Consider the following 16,601-nt stretch of genomic DNA (forward strand, 5'->3'; position numbering starts at 1 on the left):
ATATTTATTAATACATGAATAATTTGGATTAAAATGTAACACAACCTTAATATTGTAAGGGTTCATTGAAAACAATGTCACATAAAGGATATGTGACAGGTTACAATAGTGTTTGAGCAAATCCTCTTTCCATAATTAATACAAAGATGTTTGTGAAAAGTTACAGAACACAAGGCAATCAAGTGATCATTTAATAATAACATTTGTTTGTTCCACAACAGGAGTTAATTCCAGAGTTTTACTACCTACCAGAAATGTTTGTCAACAGTAATGGATATAGTCTTGGCATCAGAGAAGATGAAATTGTTGTGAATGATGTGGAGCTCCCTCCCTGGGCAAAGAAGCCTGAAGATTTTGTGCGCATCAATAGAATGGTAAGAAGGATTTTAGTCAACCTGGCTAAAAAGTTGAATGATTTAACAATCTAACCTTCACTAGCTAGTGGAGATCATTAACACTATTCTGTGACAGTGTTCATTAATACAGTGCAATTTGAGGGCTTTCCTTTTATAAGGTATTTGTATATTTATTTCCAATGTCTCTATTTTTCTACGTATCTTTGTGTAGGTTTTTTCCACAAAAGTAGGAATATAAGTAAATTATTCTAACAAAATAATGGCTGGATACGACATTTTACATATACTCACAAGCTTCCAAAAGATAATACTTTTCATTATAAACTAAATTAGAATTCATGGGTACTAGTATTTAATAAGACTATTTTAAAGTATTCATTAAGATGGATTTCGGCAACTAGGAGCAGCTTTCTCGCTGCATAAATCAACACATCTGAGAGATTCTTCATAATTCATTCAATATAGTCACCTTTAGCACACATTTCCTTTGTATTAAAGGAAGTGAATATGTTCATTAACACTAAATGTTTATGTTATGATTCCGTGTTAATAGTTGTACATTTTCTTGCATGTACATAGAAATGCATTCTTTTTTTGAGATTTTGGAAAGAAATATGTGATTGTCTTCAATATCTATCATGATTTCTCATGAAAAAAAATCCGTCCCTGCCAGTCATGCTACCCCATTCCACCAAAAAATATTCCTGGCAAAGTGGTGTTTTACACCAGACCTTGGGATCAACTTAGGATATTATCGCAAGAGATGTGTGGCATACGCCTAAAGATCCCTCGCCTCAAATTAAAGATGTTTACCATAACATGACATTGTTCTAAACTCACTCCAAACCAGTTGTCAACTCATTTCAAAGCAATGTTTTTTGATAAACAGAAGAAACTGGTTTTTAAGCAGGTGAAAGCGCTTTGAATTGGTGTTCAAAGAGTTTTTAGCTAGTGTAATAGTTTAAAAGCGCTTATGCTTTTTTACTTTTGGGGACAGTGATGTGAGTGTGGATGTGTTGAGGCGCAACTTTGAACCACTTCAATTCTCCATCCCCAAACTCTTTGCTATTCCACTTCTGGCAAGCAGCCTGAAAAGACCTCTGGCTACAAAGCCATCTTTTCCTTCTTTTACTTCCTTTTATTTTAAAAAGAGTAATTCAAATAGTTGCACAGCTTTGCAAGTAATTCTAGGCAGTGATTTCTCTTCTTAATTTAGCATTTCTTTTCTGTTTGCTAGTCCATTTTGCAAAACTTGTGCATGTTTGTGCATTGCTAAACAAATTTTGATGTGATCCATAAAATAGAAGAAAAACTTTTCAAAGTTGTGTGTTCGCCTTAGAAATTAAGTAGATCATACAACCCACAAAAATAGCTGTTTCAGATATTTGGTGCCAAACATTCCAACTAGATAAAAATACTTGCAACACCAAATATTCTTAACAAACATCAGCTACCTGTTTGCTGTTACTATTGCAAATAACAGTAGTTGTTTGATAATCTGTCCAATGTAAGAAGGTGCTTTATATAAAATCAATGCAATAAAGCTACATTAAGGAGAGGAAATGGTGCATATTGGAGCCTAAATCCAGTAGCCAGTCCAAATTAAAGCAGACCAATTGAATTCATGAGTCATATAAGTATTGACTTATTATTCAGCTATTGGTTAAGTGAGTCTACTGTAATTGGAACAAGTAACTACGAGATAGATAGATAAATAGATAGGCCATAATTGATTTAACTATAACCTTACCTACCACTGTAGTTGAAATGTTTCATTTAGAAACATCATCGGAGTGGAATTTTTAGCAGAGACAGGGAAAATTAGCACCATATAAACAAAAAGCAAAATATAAAAACAACTTAAAATGGGTTTCTATTAATCCAGGTTCACCCAAGTATCTTGAAATCTTGTTTGGGATTTTTTTGTTCTTTTGCAGATCTATTTGTGTAGAAATAACACATATTAATGCTTACTTTAGTGCACTCCTCTCCTGATAAATACATTTAATCATACTAATATATAGGTAAACTAGCTGTGCCCGGCCATGCATTGCTGTGGCTTGTCTGGTGGTGTTGGTGAGAAATCGTTGAGGTAGTGGTGGTATTGAATGTCTGTTGTATGGTAGTCTTTATGTTTAGTATGCACACTGAAGTGGATTATATGGCAGTGTGGAGTCAAGATAATCCAGTTCAAAGCAGATAATATAAGATTCTAAATGGGTTATATAACTGTGTGGAAGGGCCTTGAGTCTACACTACCATCTAATCCAGTTAAAATCTGATAATCTGTGGAAGAGGACTAAGTGAGGCCTAACTGCCTGTCCCCTGGGCTGAGTAGGTTGCCAGGAGACCAAGTGGGCGGAGCTTAGCCTTCTAACTGGCAGCAATTGGATAAAAACTATTATTCCTCTCCCTGTAATTAGGACTTTATTTTTCTCTTCTTTTTGTTGTATCAACCTAGAGCCGTGAATGATGGGTTGTGTTGTCAAATTTCGAGGTTGGGGGGCCTGTAGTTTTGTTGTTTTGTCCGCTGCCCTGATGCCATTACTCTTTTATATATATAGATATAGATAGACCTAAATATTTATCCAATTTGTTTATATATTCGTGGAAGCTTTTATATATTATTACATTATGAAGAACTCCCACCTAATCCAAAATTGAACTGTTTTTGTAAGCTTGGTGTCAAATAAAAGCATTTTATATTTTACAAAATATATCTCTAAGAGAGAACTAGCTGTTCATTGAATGAAGTTCCTGTGAAAATCGGTCTCATTAGGAAGACTGGAGAAGTGATTAAGTCAGGTAACTTTTAGGAGGTGTTTCAGTAGATTTTAAAAGCATTCAATTTATACACCAGCAGTTGTTGGCCCAGTTTAATTTATCCATAGCAAGCTACACTGATTGCTACTGACATACCCATGAAACATTAATAAAGCATTGTGTTCAATGCTAACATGATTATGGTCTGACCTCAGTGATGTCAGAGGACAGAAGCAGTAAGTGTCCCTGCTAACATTACCCTAATGCTGGGTTCATCAATCATAATCTACCAGTTTACAAAAAAAGGGGGGGAAACCTTTCCACAGATGTGACTTTGTAGTCTTGCTGAGCTTTTTGATCCCAGTAGGCTTGTGGTGATATTGAGAGCCAGGAATAGAACAGCCAACGAGCCAGGCATGTTAAATTAAGGCAAGAAAGATAAACCTATGTAGTATGCATTCTGTAAATCGAATAGATGATCTGCAACAATCCTAAATTCTAGTATTTTTGTATTAAGCATACACATTATAATATATTAGAAATTAGCAAGTAAAACTGTAGATTTATTTCCAGTTTCTAGTCTCTCTTTTTTTGAGTGAAGTGATAAACTAGACTTTCTTGGATGAAATTGAGCATTTTCCCCCTATTCAGTTTTCCTGACCTGTTTGAATAATCTACACCAGGACCTAGACAACAAGGAATGTGTCCCTTTTGCTTCTGCAGGACATCTGAACCATATTCAGTTTTGTTAGAAATTGAATCCTTATGGGATATTTGTCTGGTATGGGAAAGAGATGTGCGCCATTTTGCACTGGTTCTAGGACTCACTAAATATTTCCAGAAAATAGTGGGGATTACTAATCAACTTCTAGGCTACTGACCTATGGAATTAAATTATTTTAAATACTATAGATTAGTATCTAACTACATAATATTCTAGAAGAGGCTATTAGGCTGGGCAAAATAAATCTCAGTTCTGTAGGTCCTTTTACTAATTCTTGTTGCCAATACATTGTTGCCATTCATTATTTTTGTTTTGTTTTTTAAAAAATAAGCTGGGTTAAGGTGAGGTTGGCCTATTATTTGAAGAGGGACCTTTCTAACCTCTGAGTTGAAAGTAAATAAAAAATTGAATTAATGTACAAAAGTGTTATTTCCTGATGCACTACTGAAGTATGGTTGTATTCCCTTCTCTTTTAATTTCCTTTAAAGTTCTTTAAAGTTTAAAAAAAATTAAAAGTGAAGGGAATAAGAACATACTTCTGTTGGCAAGCCTCTATCTAGAAGCTTTTAATTGATATTGTGTTTTCAATTTGTTTCTGACTTAGGCCAAGCCTAAGGCAAACCTACCAGAGGGTTCACTTGGTAAGATTTGTTCAAAGGAGGTTGCCTTTAGTTTTGCTTTTGTTTGAGATGAAAGAGTGACTCGATCAAAGTCACCCCCTTAGTGGTTTTCATGACTGAGGCGGGATTCAAATCCTTGTCTTTTGTAGAGTTGTGATCTAGTGAACAAACCCCTCTACACCACAGCTCTCTAGAATCAATTTTGCCAGGAATGGTGAGGGACACCTGGAGAAATGCCAATATTTATCATTAGTTTGTCCCATCATGTCTGTAGAAAATAAAGTAGTAAAGCTTTATTTGGAAAATAATAGGATTCTGTTCTGGCCAATCTTACTATAGTTGGGTGTTTGCAACCGGCAAGATAAATAGGAGCCACTTTCAAAATCTCTTACTGAGCTTGCATGAACAGAAAAACAGAAAGGAGAAAGCAGAATAAGACTGCTTCGTCAGCTCTGCCTTACTAGCATATTAAATATAATTGATCTATAAGTTTGGACACCATGTTTGAAATAATAAGGAAAGTTGAGGCTGGTGAAGATAAAAGATTATCCCTGGCTGCACATTTTAAAAATCTTCCAGTAGTCGCTAAAAATATTTTGCCTAATCTGATTGTTCAATTTCACATGTGCATATTGTTAGTTTTCAAAAAAGGAATTGTTGAAACATGTTGAAGTGCTCTTCCTTGTTCTAGTGTAAGAACCTACCCTTATTCTTCCCATGTTATTTTTGCCTTTGGTAACAAATTTTCTATTGAAGAAGTAAGGCCCAGGAACACATGCACTTCATTAACTGACATATACCTGTATATTTTGAAACATATTTTAATCCTCAAAGGGTGAGAATAAAATGTTACAACTGGTCCAACCATTTTGACCCTTAGAAGCATCTTCAAAGAAGTTTATAATAACAACAAAACCAATAAAGATCACTCAAACAATTTAAACATCAACCGAAATTTAAACCAGAAGGAGAGAGAAGACAATTTTAGTGTCCTAAATAATTTGCATCTGAAACCTCAGTATGTTCTTGTTCTATATATGGAATAGTTAATAATATGTTTGAAATATTAAAACAAAATGGTTGAGGTAGGAATAAAACATTAGAATTGAAATCTTGTTGTCCACTATACACATAGGTTCTCTGTTGTGATATTCATAACTTCATATATTGGTACTTTTTAAAATTCTGTATAAAAATTTAAAGGTTGTCTGTATAATAAATCAGTGCTTTACACACAGTTGTTTTCAATTCTATTTTATGGGTGAAAAAATAATAAAGAACAACAAATTGAAAATTTTAATCTTATGAAAAGAGAGATGCCCAATCTTACACTCTGGTCTACAGCCTAGTTAATCTGACATATTATGTTTTACGCCAATTTAGACACATTGATTCAAGTGGCTGGGTTTGACAAATATTCTAATATGCTAATGCAGATTAAAAGAGTGGCAAGGAGATGCTGTTTGCTGTTTTTGAAGATTAGTTGGGAGGGATGAACCCACATGCAACAACAATAGATTTAGCATTGTATTTACTCATTATTTCAATTGTAACATAGGATAGAAATCTATTAAATAATATAGATAATATTGGTTTTTAAATATTGGTTTTAATATTGGTTTATTATTTTTAATACTGTACATGCGGTATTTCATGCCTGTATTGCATATACATATAAATAAATATACGTTTCTACTTTCTTCTAATTTATCTTGCAGTTCATAGCCTGAATATAATATGCTATACCTTCATTTGGGGGGGGGGGAATTAAAACCTTTTGAGAGAAAGATTGTTTAAAAGCTTTAATATTGTTAATTTTTATTTGAAGAGAATATTGAATAAGATACATGATAGATCTTGAGGCTTTCAAGCTGTTGTTGGCCTGCAACTCTCATATCCCTTAGCATTGGCTGCAAGATTGAGACTTCTAGAATTCGTAGTCCCATGTTGGCTGAGAATAAATAAGGTAAAGTTAAGGTTTTCCCCTGGCATTAAGTGTAGTCAGTCATGTCCTACTCTCGAGGTTGGTGCTCATCTCCATTTCTAAGTCAAAGAGCTGGCATTGTCCATAGACACTTCCAAGGTCATGTGGCTGGCATGACTGCATGGAGCACCGTTATCTTCTCTGGAGTGATACCTATTGATCTACTCACATTTGCATGTTTTTGAACTGCTAGGTTGGCAGAAGCTGGGGCTAACAGCAGGAGCTCACCCCGCCCCCCAGATTCAAACCCCAACCTTTCGGTCAGCAAGTTCAGCAACTCAGCTGTTTAACCTGCTGTGCCATGGGGGGTCCTTGAGAATAAATAGAAATATATCATTTATTTATGTATGTGTTTCTAATATTCATATCCTATCTTATTACCTTTTCGTGTCAGGAGTGATTTGAGAAACTACAAATCACTTCTGGTGTGAGAGAATTGACCATCTGCAAGGACATTGCCCAGGGAACACCTGGATGATTTGATGTTTTACCATCCTTGTGGGAGGCTTCTCTCATGTCCCTGCATGGGAAGCTGGAGCTGACAGAGGAAGCTCACCCATTCTCCCCTGATTCCAACTGGTCAGCAGTCCTTCTGGCACAAGGGTTTAACCCATTGTGCCACCAGGGACTCCATCTTGTCACTTAAAGTATCAAAGTAACTAACATTAAAATAGAAATCCATATAAACAACTGAGCCTAATAATGGAGAAAGTTTAAAAGCAATTAAATAATAAAAGGTAAAAATGATGCAGTCTTTATGTGACTTAAAGGTAGTTGAAGGAACACCAGAGGCACATACATGTTTAAGGGGAAGCTCCACACCTTGGGTGCCACTTTGAAGAAGATCTTTATGGGTGTGAAATTTGAGAAATAAAACGTATTTAATCTTCTTGGTTTCATTTCAAGGCTCTGGAAAGTGAGTTTGTATCCTGTCAACTTCACCAGTGGATTGACCTTATTTTTGGCTACAAACAACGAGGACCAGAAGCAGTTCGGGCACTTAATGTTTTCCACTACCTGACATATGAAGGTTCCGTTAACCTTGACAGTATCACTGATCCTGTGCTCAGGGAGGTAAGTGTCTGGCTCCTCTTTTTTTCAAGCTTTGCTGAATGTAAACCTAAGAGACCTTCATTAAGAATCTGTGATCCCTTGTTGTACTTCATAGGCAAATATAGAAAAACATAGGGGAGATCACTTATTTATGGAGCTATGTAGTCAATGTGCAGGGCCAGCCCTAGGTAATTTTCAAGTGTAAGCGAACAGAATTTTGGCGCCCCCCTCCCAAACCAATCACTGAAAAATAAAAGCATTGGATAAGCAAAAATGCTGGCTAATAAGGAGGGATCAAGGAAAAGCCTATTAACCATCAAATTAAATTATGACTTTACAAATTAAGCATCAAAATAACATGTTTTACAACAAATCAACAGAAAAAGCAGTTCAATACATGGTAATTTTATGTAGGAATTACTATATTTGCGAATTTAGCTCCAAACATTGAACTGGGATATAGGGCAGTGTGGACTCAGATAACCCAGTTCAAAGCAGATATTGTGGGTTATTCTGCTTTGATATTATGGGTTATATGGCTGTGTGGAAGAGCCCTGAGGGTCCTTAGGAATCCATAGGAATTAAAAGGCCACCGAAATGGAATCTGGCCCCTGGCATTAAAACACCTAAAATCAGGACAGTAAATAAAGAACAACACTCTGAAAACAGGGTAAATCCAGACAGGAAACAATCAGGGCCAGCTAACACCTCCCAACCAAGAATGCCCCCAGGGAGGAAGCAGCCAGGCCTTGAATCTTCAAGGCCATTAAATGCTAATCAAGCTGGCCAATTGCAACATTCACACTAGCCTCAGACAAGAGCTCTTTCTCCCACCCTGGACTTTCCACAGATATATAAACCCCACTTACCTAGCTTCCAACAGACCTCACAACCTCTGAGGATGCCTGCCATAGGTGTGGGTTAACCGTCAGGAGAGAAAGCTTCTGGAACATGGCCAGGCAGCCCGGAGACCTGGCCTCAAGGGTGAAGGCCAGGCCGTGGCCACGGAGACGGGCCAGGCCATGGAGGTGGGCCAGGCTGCACCCATGGAGGCAGGCCAGGCCACGCCCGCGGAAGGAGAGGAAGGCCATGCCTGGGCGGAGGGCGCTGTGGGTTGAGGACCATGAGAGAGGCCCAGGCGCAGCCTTCCTCTCCTCCTGCTGCTTTGTCCCCGCCACCTCTGCCTATTCTGCCTCCTCCTCCTCTCGGCGGCAGTGACATCTGGGGAGGGGGAAAAGCTCGGAGGGCGCAGAGGGAGGGGGAGCCAGGGAGGGGGGGGAAGCAGGTTGCACCCTTCCGACTCATGGCACCTTCAGCAACTGCGTAGTTTGCCTAACGGTTGAACCGCCCCTGTCAATGTGTAATAAACAAATGACCCAGTCCCAATATATCATAGAAATATTTTATCACAATAGAGGCTAATATTTCTCTAGGAAAAGGGCTTGCTCATAGCATGTTTGTATTACTGACTGAGGGTACATTAAGTGCACACAAACGCTTAGATGTGCTTGTTTCTCTATTTACTGAACTAATAAATTAAACTTTTTGCAAAATCAATATGGATTCATGTGGATTATATTTCTATTTATGAAATGATTTTTTAATTATTTGTTACCATATCAATTGTTCAGGGAGCAAAATAGTGAAAATATAGATTGTCATTTGAACATTGTTTTATAGTGGAGTCTGTTTTTTAAAAAGTGTTGTCCATGCAGGACGTGCTTAATTTTTTCCATGTATTGTTCCACTTGGATCAACTCACCTTAGCAAAATAACTATGAAAAGATTAGTGTGATACGTCTTAGGGCACTCTGTAAAATGATTCAATTTGGTTGAAGAGTGTAAAGATGCAACAGCTGCAAGATGAGTGTTGCTGTGGTGAAGCTTCATATACAAGCTTCCATGCCCCTTGATATCTGCCATCTGTTGTATGCAAAACAAGTAATAATTTAAACATTGTCTGGCAGTGAAAAAAACACGTGGCATTTTTCTTGCATCCTGGAATTTGCAAATGTAGAGCTTGTTAGGCAGGAGCCTTCAGAAAGAGATTCTTAAATATTTGTATTAATATATATGGTTTTGTGCACCATGGGATATTAAAGTTTTATTACACAAAAATAATGGGATCCTATTGCATACTTTGGGGAGAATTGTTGTTTTTAAAATGGATTAGGACTTAGGTCCTACTGATTTGACTAGCCTAAGACACACCTACACAGTGCAATGTAGCCTGGAGTAATTATGCCCAGTGCAGCTCTAGGTTGGCAAATCTGGGCTATTATTGAGACAGCTGGGGAAGATACCCCCTTCACTGTTACTAATCGGTCACAGAGCTCCATGCAAGCTCCTGGCCATCAAAACAGGTGTGTCCACACAACCAGCACAAAGGAGAAGGTTAATTTCTCCACTTTCTTCCTGTTATTTGGTTGCCCCATTCTAACATCAGCAGAAGCACTCTCTTGACCAGGTGATCTCCCCTCCCAATTCCTGTTTGCACGAGTGCCTCTACTGATATCAGGAAAGGGCACTTGTGTGATAAGAAAGGAGGGGGTGAGATTGTCTCCTCCTTCGTGCTGGTCCTACCTACTCCCCATTCTGATGTTAAGAGATAGCTGGCTAGGAACAGCTGTGGTGGCAGCACAACCATGATCCCCTTTCCCTATGCTGATGAGCACAAAGAGAAGGTGATGGCACTGGTATTCAGTCTGGACAGCAAATCCAGCTGATTTGGATCCAGTCTAGCTGTCCAGAATGCCCCAAAACTGAGGGAGACTCCAGAGTTATCAGGAAGCTCCTGTATCTCCTGACTTTGCTCAAAGCAACTGAAGTCAGTTTAAAGGTTTTGTTTTTTTTAATCCACCTACAAAAAACAGAATACTCACCAGAAGTCACTATGTGTTGTAAAGACAGCCTGGCTTCCATTCAGCATAGGTCTGTATTTTTTAGTGTGTGTCTGTTTTTGTGTAAGCAAGCCCTAATGTCTGAATCAAACACAATACAGTGCATTGTTGTTTATTGCCATCACAGTGGCCTCAGTATTGTGTCATGTTTGCTGTTAGCCACCTTGAATCTCCACACTGGGAGAAAGGCATTAAGTAAGTAAAGTAACCAATTAATATATGCATGTAATTGAAGATTAAGGTCTGCTATATCCCATCAGTCAGAACAATATGCAGAGGGAAGATGTAGGAGAGGGCCTTGTTTGCTGTGGCATCTTAGTTTTTTAACACTCACCCCTTGGATGCCGAATTAGCACCAACATTCTGGTGACAAGTAAAAACATGGTTGTTCACTAGAACTTTTGAGACCCAGATTGATTCATACAAACATTCATCTGTGCATGGCTTAAAATCATTTTGAAGTATTGAAACATTTTTAAACTGTGAATTTGTTAAATTGTTTAGGATGTTTTTAATCTTTTAGAATCACGTTTCTTACTTAGGCTGTTTTATATTTGTCAGGTTGGTTTTGTTGTACACCACTTTGGCAAAGGGGTGGGATATAAATATTTTAATAATAAATACGCAAATTGGAAGAAATCCAGTCAGATATACAAGAAGGTTTTGTGTATTGTGTATTAGAAGTGACAAAAGCCACACAGTTAACAGTACATCAATGTCCTATTCTAACACATTCCTGGAAGGGTTTGTCCAGTCATTTTAAAGGAGGAAACATACCTGTGTCTTCACATTTTTGAAAAATTGATTGAATTTGATGGGGTTCTCTTTGCATAGAAATGTTCTGGATGTATATCTGATCACATGCAAATCTCTGACAGGCCAGCTTAAAATGTTTATGTTGCTTCTCATTAGGAGAAGCACCATGTTCCAAAGTAGTGCTCCATTTAAACAGAATCACTTCTTATGAAATGCCATCACATTAATTATTCTGCATATGTCAAAACCATATTCATGGTGTAATTCAATCTTGCATAGGAAAAAAAGAACTATTGTCAGATTTGAAAATAAATGGGAAACACTGCAAGTTGCAGTTTTAATATATAACATTTGCACGTGTGCCTATACAGTACTGGTTTTCCTTTTCTTCCCCAAACCTAAGAAATTTAGTAAAGTTAAAGCTAAAATTTAATGAACAGCTCAAGGATATTGATTCGTTTTTCCTTGACAGGTGAAATCATGGTTGCAGCACTAACCACAGCAATTATTGCATTAAAATGTCAAGAAATTAGAGGTCAGAATAAGATATAATTTTCTTCCTTGTGTCAGATTAAAAATTGACATTCTTTGACAGCCAAGGATTTCTAGTTGAGAAAATTATGACAGCTTAACTCATCTTGTACTTGTAAAGCAGTAATTGATAATGAACTTTACCATGACAGCCTTCTCCTGTGGAGAAACATGACAGAACATCCCTTGTACAAAGCCAGTGTCTCTTTTTAATATGTAAACAGTAGTTATATTGGACACTGGATGTTGTTTGGAATTGTTGATGTACATCATAATCCAAACCAATTCTTCTAGATGGTTTGGTTGTCTTTAAAGGACTTATGTCCCAATTAATAGAACAGACTTATTTAAAGTTTGATGCTTTCTGATCATTTCTACATGTTGTTGCTATTATTTGATCCCTCTCTCCCTTCCATTCCAAGGTGGTATTTTTTCTCATTCACAAGTTTTATATGGAGGTTGTAGAACTGTCTAGACAAATGTTAAAACTTTTAGTTTAAAGGTTAAATTTCTCAGCGAGACCCAAATATTTTTTTAGAATCTAAAATATACAAGATACATGGGAAGGTGGGAGGTTGCAATTGCTAGTTTGCTAACTCGCTGTTCTCTACAATTCAGTTTTTACAAATCCAAGAAATTGGTTCCTTTTTGCTATATTTAAAAGTCAGATTTACAAAAGGGACACTTATTCTTATAATACTAAATAGTGTTGCTATTTGTTCTCTTTAGTAAAAGCAAGGCACGCTGTGTGTTTGCACAACAGTAATTTAGCCCAGTGATTCCAATATATATGTAATGGTTTATTTCCCCAGCATAAATTAACATTAAAATGATTAAATGGCAATACTTGGCTTCAGACACTAAATGTAATTAAATTTGTCAGATATACAATTGAAAACAGACATTTATGTATATGTTTACAAGAAGTTAGAATTTCAAAGGCACTGTTTATTTTATTTACCTATTCTTGTTTCAAATGTTTGTCAGATTCTCATCTATGTTTTTTGAACACAGCTTGTTCATTATTATTACTATTTTTAGTGAAAATTAGATTAGTCCACTTTTCTTTGTATGCTACTTCTAGCACAGTTTTTTTTACAGTATGTAGGAGTAATCTGGGCTATGCAGTTTGATATGGAGTGTTTCTGATTCTGCAAAAATAGCAGATCTTTTCTTGAAGCCAAAGAAACAGTTAATAATATAGTTCAACAGAAAAGTCTTGTGCATAAGCGAACATGCACTTGTGGAACTCTCATATATGGAAACTAGTTCTGTGGAGGAGAACTTCATCATGATATGTCCTCTGTTACTTGTTTCATGTAGTTGCCTGTCAAAAGATGGGATCACGTTGGCAACATAGTCAATTGGAAAAAAATAACAGTAAACGAATAGCATTTGACAGTTGGGGTTTTTTGACCATCTCTAAACCTTTAAAGATAGCTTCACTGTCAGGTGGCAGAACATATGGTCTATGCAATATGTATTTATTTTGAAGGTGTTTGATAGCCAACATTTTAATTATTTTAAGTGGCATCATAATATTTTGGCATTGGTCTGGGGGTTTTTTCAGTCGCCCTCATTTCTTTTATTTTCTTCTCTTATCTTTTTCTTTGATCTGACAGGAATAACAAATCATCCCTCAGGATCTGCAGTAGTGAAATATGCCCACAGGAAGCATAGTTTTTACTTTTTCTTCCCTTTGCTGGGAAACTGTGCTGCTACAGAGAGTTGACATGATCGGGCTGTCAAGACCAAACAAGACAGATATATCTTTAACAAAAGAGATGCTATCCTTTCATAGAGGCTAGTAAATATATGTGGAAAATAACAAAACTCGTTCACAAATAGAAGAATTTAATGAAAAATCCATTTTTATTATTGATTAAGAACATGATGCATTTTTTTGTGTTGACATTATCTTTTGTTTTCTTTTTATGGTGATTTTCATCTAACAGGATTATCAAGGTCAATCTCCCACTATTTTTTTTTGAATGAATTTGAAAGATTAGAAGTATTTTTTTTGAGTTGGAAATGACAGGTAGTAAGTAGAAAGGCTCTTATTCCAGGTCTGTGGAGAAGATGATAACCTGCATTCATCGCTGTCAACCAAACTCTTGCTTAAGGCCACCCATTGGGGTTTCCATGGCCAAGCAGATTCAAATCCTGGTCTCCCAGTGTCCTAATCCTACACTCAAACCACTACATTATGCACTTCAGTCAGGAGAGCCAAGACAACAAGGAAAAAATGCATTCAAAAAAACAGAGGTGACAGGAGCCAACTCTGTGTTGTTGAAGGCTTTCATGGCCGGAATCACTGGGTTGTTGTGCATTTTCCAGGCTGTATTCTCTCCTGATATTTTTCCCCACATGGCAGGCAGGCATCCTCAGAGCCAACTCTCCAATTGAAAAACAGTATAGAGAGAGACCCTGTTTAGATCATCCTCTTGGCACCTTCATCCTCTCATCTGTCCCCAAGGTTTACGAAACATATTTGTAAACTGGGGGAATTCCTTAAAAGCAAAAAAGATATTTGCTTATGTGTACTTTGACAATCATCCATTGTGCTCTTTCTCTTACTCTTACAGTAGGAGCAGTCAATGTCTTCTTACGTTCTTACTCTATGATTCTATGACCACTTGATCTGGAGCCCCCCAAAACTGAGATGTCTGAAATCAAAATCCAACTCATGAATCTCTATAGATCTCCTATGTGATTTTTTTCCCCTCGGACAAGATGTTCTTGTCAATTACCTTGTAATGGATGTCACTCCAAATGTTTTGTCAGTTACAGATCAACAGCTTCTTGATTCTACTCAAAAGAATGAAGTGCATTTATATATTGAGCTTTATTGACTCACCCGGGAAGGGTAATTACCATTGAGGAACCTAGTGGGTTATCCTGACGATGACTGTCTGAATAGCCAGGAAACCTCACTGCAAGGGAGCAGTCACAATAATCAGATTGATGTTATTTCAGTCTTTCCATTTCCTTCAAGGTGATTCAGATTGGCTATGATGGATTACATCCCAACACTTATAAACAGAGAAGCATATATGGGGTCTGAAACCCACCCACTCCCATACATATATGCATGATGTAGATATAAGCTATAGTCCCAGACTTACCCTAAGGAGATAAATGTATCTACATATTTGGACAGAACACAGAAAGAGTGATAGATAGTAGGGCTGTGCAATCAATGAAAAAATGTTTCAATACTCATTGTGAAATTGGGGAGGGGGGTGAATCATTTTTGAGAGTGTTTCTGTAATACTGGACCTTAAAAATTGTAACGATAACAAAGTAACTCCAGGCGCCCATTTCTCTCTCATTATTAGAGCTATTGTGATGAAACTTGCTATAATTGTACCACACATTTTCCACTGTTAGCCCACCAAATTTTAGGATGTTACATTCATCCACTAATTTTGGGGGGAAATTTGAATTTTTTTTACAAACAATTAAAAAACAGATTTTGAGTTTTATCTACAGTGCACAAGATAACCAGGGCATCAATCCCAGGAAGTTTCAGAAAAATTCAAACATCTACTAATTTTTGGGGATTTTTAAAAGTTTAGACAAAAACATTTATCCCCAAAAAAGCCACAACAGCAAACCTCTTGAATGTCTGTCTAACAGTATTTCTATATGACACACAATTAACCATACATGTCAACTTATCAGAGATTTATAGTATTACTTACTTACCTTAGTCCTGTTTGCAGGTTCAATAGTTTTATTTATAAGTATGAGATTCACTCTAAATGGCTGGCTGTTACAGCCCTCATTGGATTCTCTGATGCTGAGCACTGCATTCTGGTAAATGTAATTTAGGGCAAGACCTTTTGAATGCCACAGGGGACCTCGCCTTCCCAAACTACATTTCCCGTAATGATGTATTCTCAGTCTCCCACCCAGCCCAGCCAGCTACCCTTCCCTATGGCAAGCAGCCTCTGTCTAGCAATGGCCCGTTTGGCTTTACCAAAGTTGCTTAATGCTTATACTGAAAATTAAAATGACTTTGGGAGGCTTCCAGATGTTTCAGAATCTTAACAAAAAATATTGGAGAGTGTTTCGACTCTTAATTTTTTCTCCCTCCCATTTTGCATATTTCTTAATAGTTATTTTGTTCGCACAAATCTAACAAATTACTAACGACTTACTGGATTAACGATAATTTTGCACAGCCCTAATAGCTAGCCTTAATGCTGTATATATTTTCAGCTGTTACTTCTGTGATAGAAGCGATTGAAGCAATAATACCTCTTTAGGTGAATTCCTTTCTTAAGTCTTTTTTATAAATCATTGTAAGTTCTTTGTGTGCAAGTGATTTAATATATTAATTACCAGCAGATCTCTTATTTGATCTAATATTCTTACCAATCAGATTTATTAGTGACTGTACATAGTATTTTATAAATATTTGTCCACTCCCCACTTATACTTGCAGACACATTGCATTGATTCATCCATTCAACATCTTCCGGTTTTAATTTCTTATATATTCACCTGAGGCCCCCAAAGAATATTGTTTTGAATTTAAATTTGTAGTCATTAAGACTTAAGGTACTACTTGGAAAGATTGCCACTTCTCCATCTGTTACTGGAAAAACAAAAAGAATATGGATCTTATTTGTGACGGTTCCTTTTATATTTTTCTTGTTATGACATTCTGTTTACACATAATATTTTTTGATTTTCAGAAATTAGTTGCAAACATTCAGCATTCACTGTAAAGTAATATTTTTCTCTAGGGTAAAAGAATGAAAATTACTTGACTGCTGCTTATAGCAGAAATAGCTGGAAGCCTTTCTTTAAAAACTATTAGCACAGATTTCAGTTATATTACAGTCATTACCCTAGAACAAATTGCCTATTATTCTACAATGTCTTGCATTCATCAACTTCTTGCAA

At 36.7% G+C, this 16,601-nt stretch overlaps 1 protein-coding gene across 3 annotated transcripts in view; it reads left to right on the forward strand.

Moving 5' to 3' along the window:
• Positions 1–16,601, forward strand: part of LOC100554350 (neurobeachin) — a 385,661-nt gene that overhangs the window by 299,460 nt on the left and 69,600 nt on the right. For all 3 annotated transcript variants that reach the window (XM_016992607.2, XM_008107912.3, XM_062974715.1), the window contains 2 exons: positions 222–374; positions 7,354–7,521. In XM_016992607.2, coding sequence (XP_016848096.2) covers positions 222–374; positions 7,354–7,521 — 321 coding nt within the window. The remainder of the gene's footprint in view (positions 1–221; positions 375–7,353; positions 7,522–16,601) is intronic.

This window comes from Anolis carolinensis, chromosome 3 (genome assembly GCF_035594765.1).
Source record: "Anolis carolinensis isolate JA03-04 chromosome 3, rAnoCar3.1.pri, whole genome shotgun sequence".
NCBI classification, from domain to species: Eukaryota; Metazoa; Chordata; class Lepidosauria; order Squamata; family Dactyloidae; genus Anolis; species Anolis carolinensis.